The following is a 259-nucleotide window of genomic DNA, read 5'->3' as shown; positions in this document are numbered from 1 at the left end:
CCCGGTGCCGAAGCCGCTGCGGCCGCCGCGGGTGGCACTCACACGCCTCATCGCCGCCGCTCTCCGCGTCCCCGTCCGAGAAGGACTCGGCCCCGTCGGCGTAGCCGGCCAAGCCCACGATCTCCTCCTCCTCTTCCTCCTCCTCGTCCCCCTCCTCCTCCTCCGGCAGCTTCCTCGGCACCTGGCTCATGCCGGCCGCGCTCCTGGCGGGGCTCCGAGGGCCCCTCTGCCTCCGGGCGGCCTCGGGGCGCGCCTGGCC

The 259-nt window shown here is 76.4% G+C and overlaps 1 protein-coding gene across 1 annotated transcript in view; it reads right to left on the bottom strand.

The window, feature by feature from the left end:
• Positions 1-248, bottom strand: part of RRAGD (Ras-related GTP binding D) — a 19535-nt gene extending 19287 nt beyond the window's left edge. The window contains exon 1 of the mRNA XM_010565695.1: positions 43-248. Coding sequence (XP_010563997.1) covers positions 43-190 — 148 coding nt within the window. The 5' untranslated portion in view covers positions 191-248. The remainder of the gene's footprint in view (positions 1-42) is intronic.
• Between the last annotated feature and the right edge of the window lie 11 nt (positions 249-259).

Source organism: Haliaeetus leucocephalus, unplaced genomic scaffold, assembly GCF_000737465.1.
Source record: "Haliaeetus leucocephalus isolate CR32 unplaced genomic scaffold, Haliaeetus_leucocephalus-4.0 Scaffold195, whole genome shotgun sequence".
Lineage (NCBI taxonomy): Eukaryota > Metazoa > Chordata > Aves > Accipitriformes > Accipitridae > Haliaeetus > Haliaeetus leucocephalus.
Note: the sequence above shows the minus strand (reverse complement) of the source record. Positions and strands in the feature narration are given on the sequence as shown.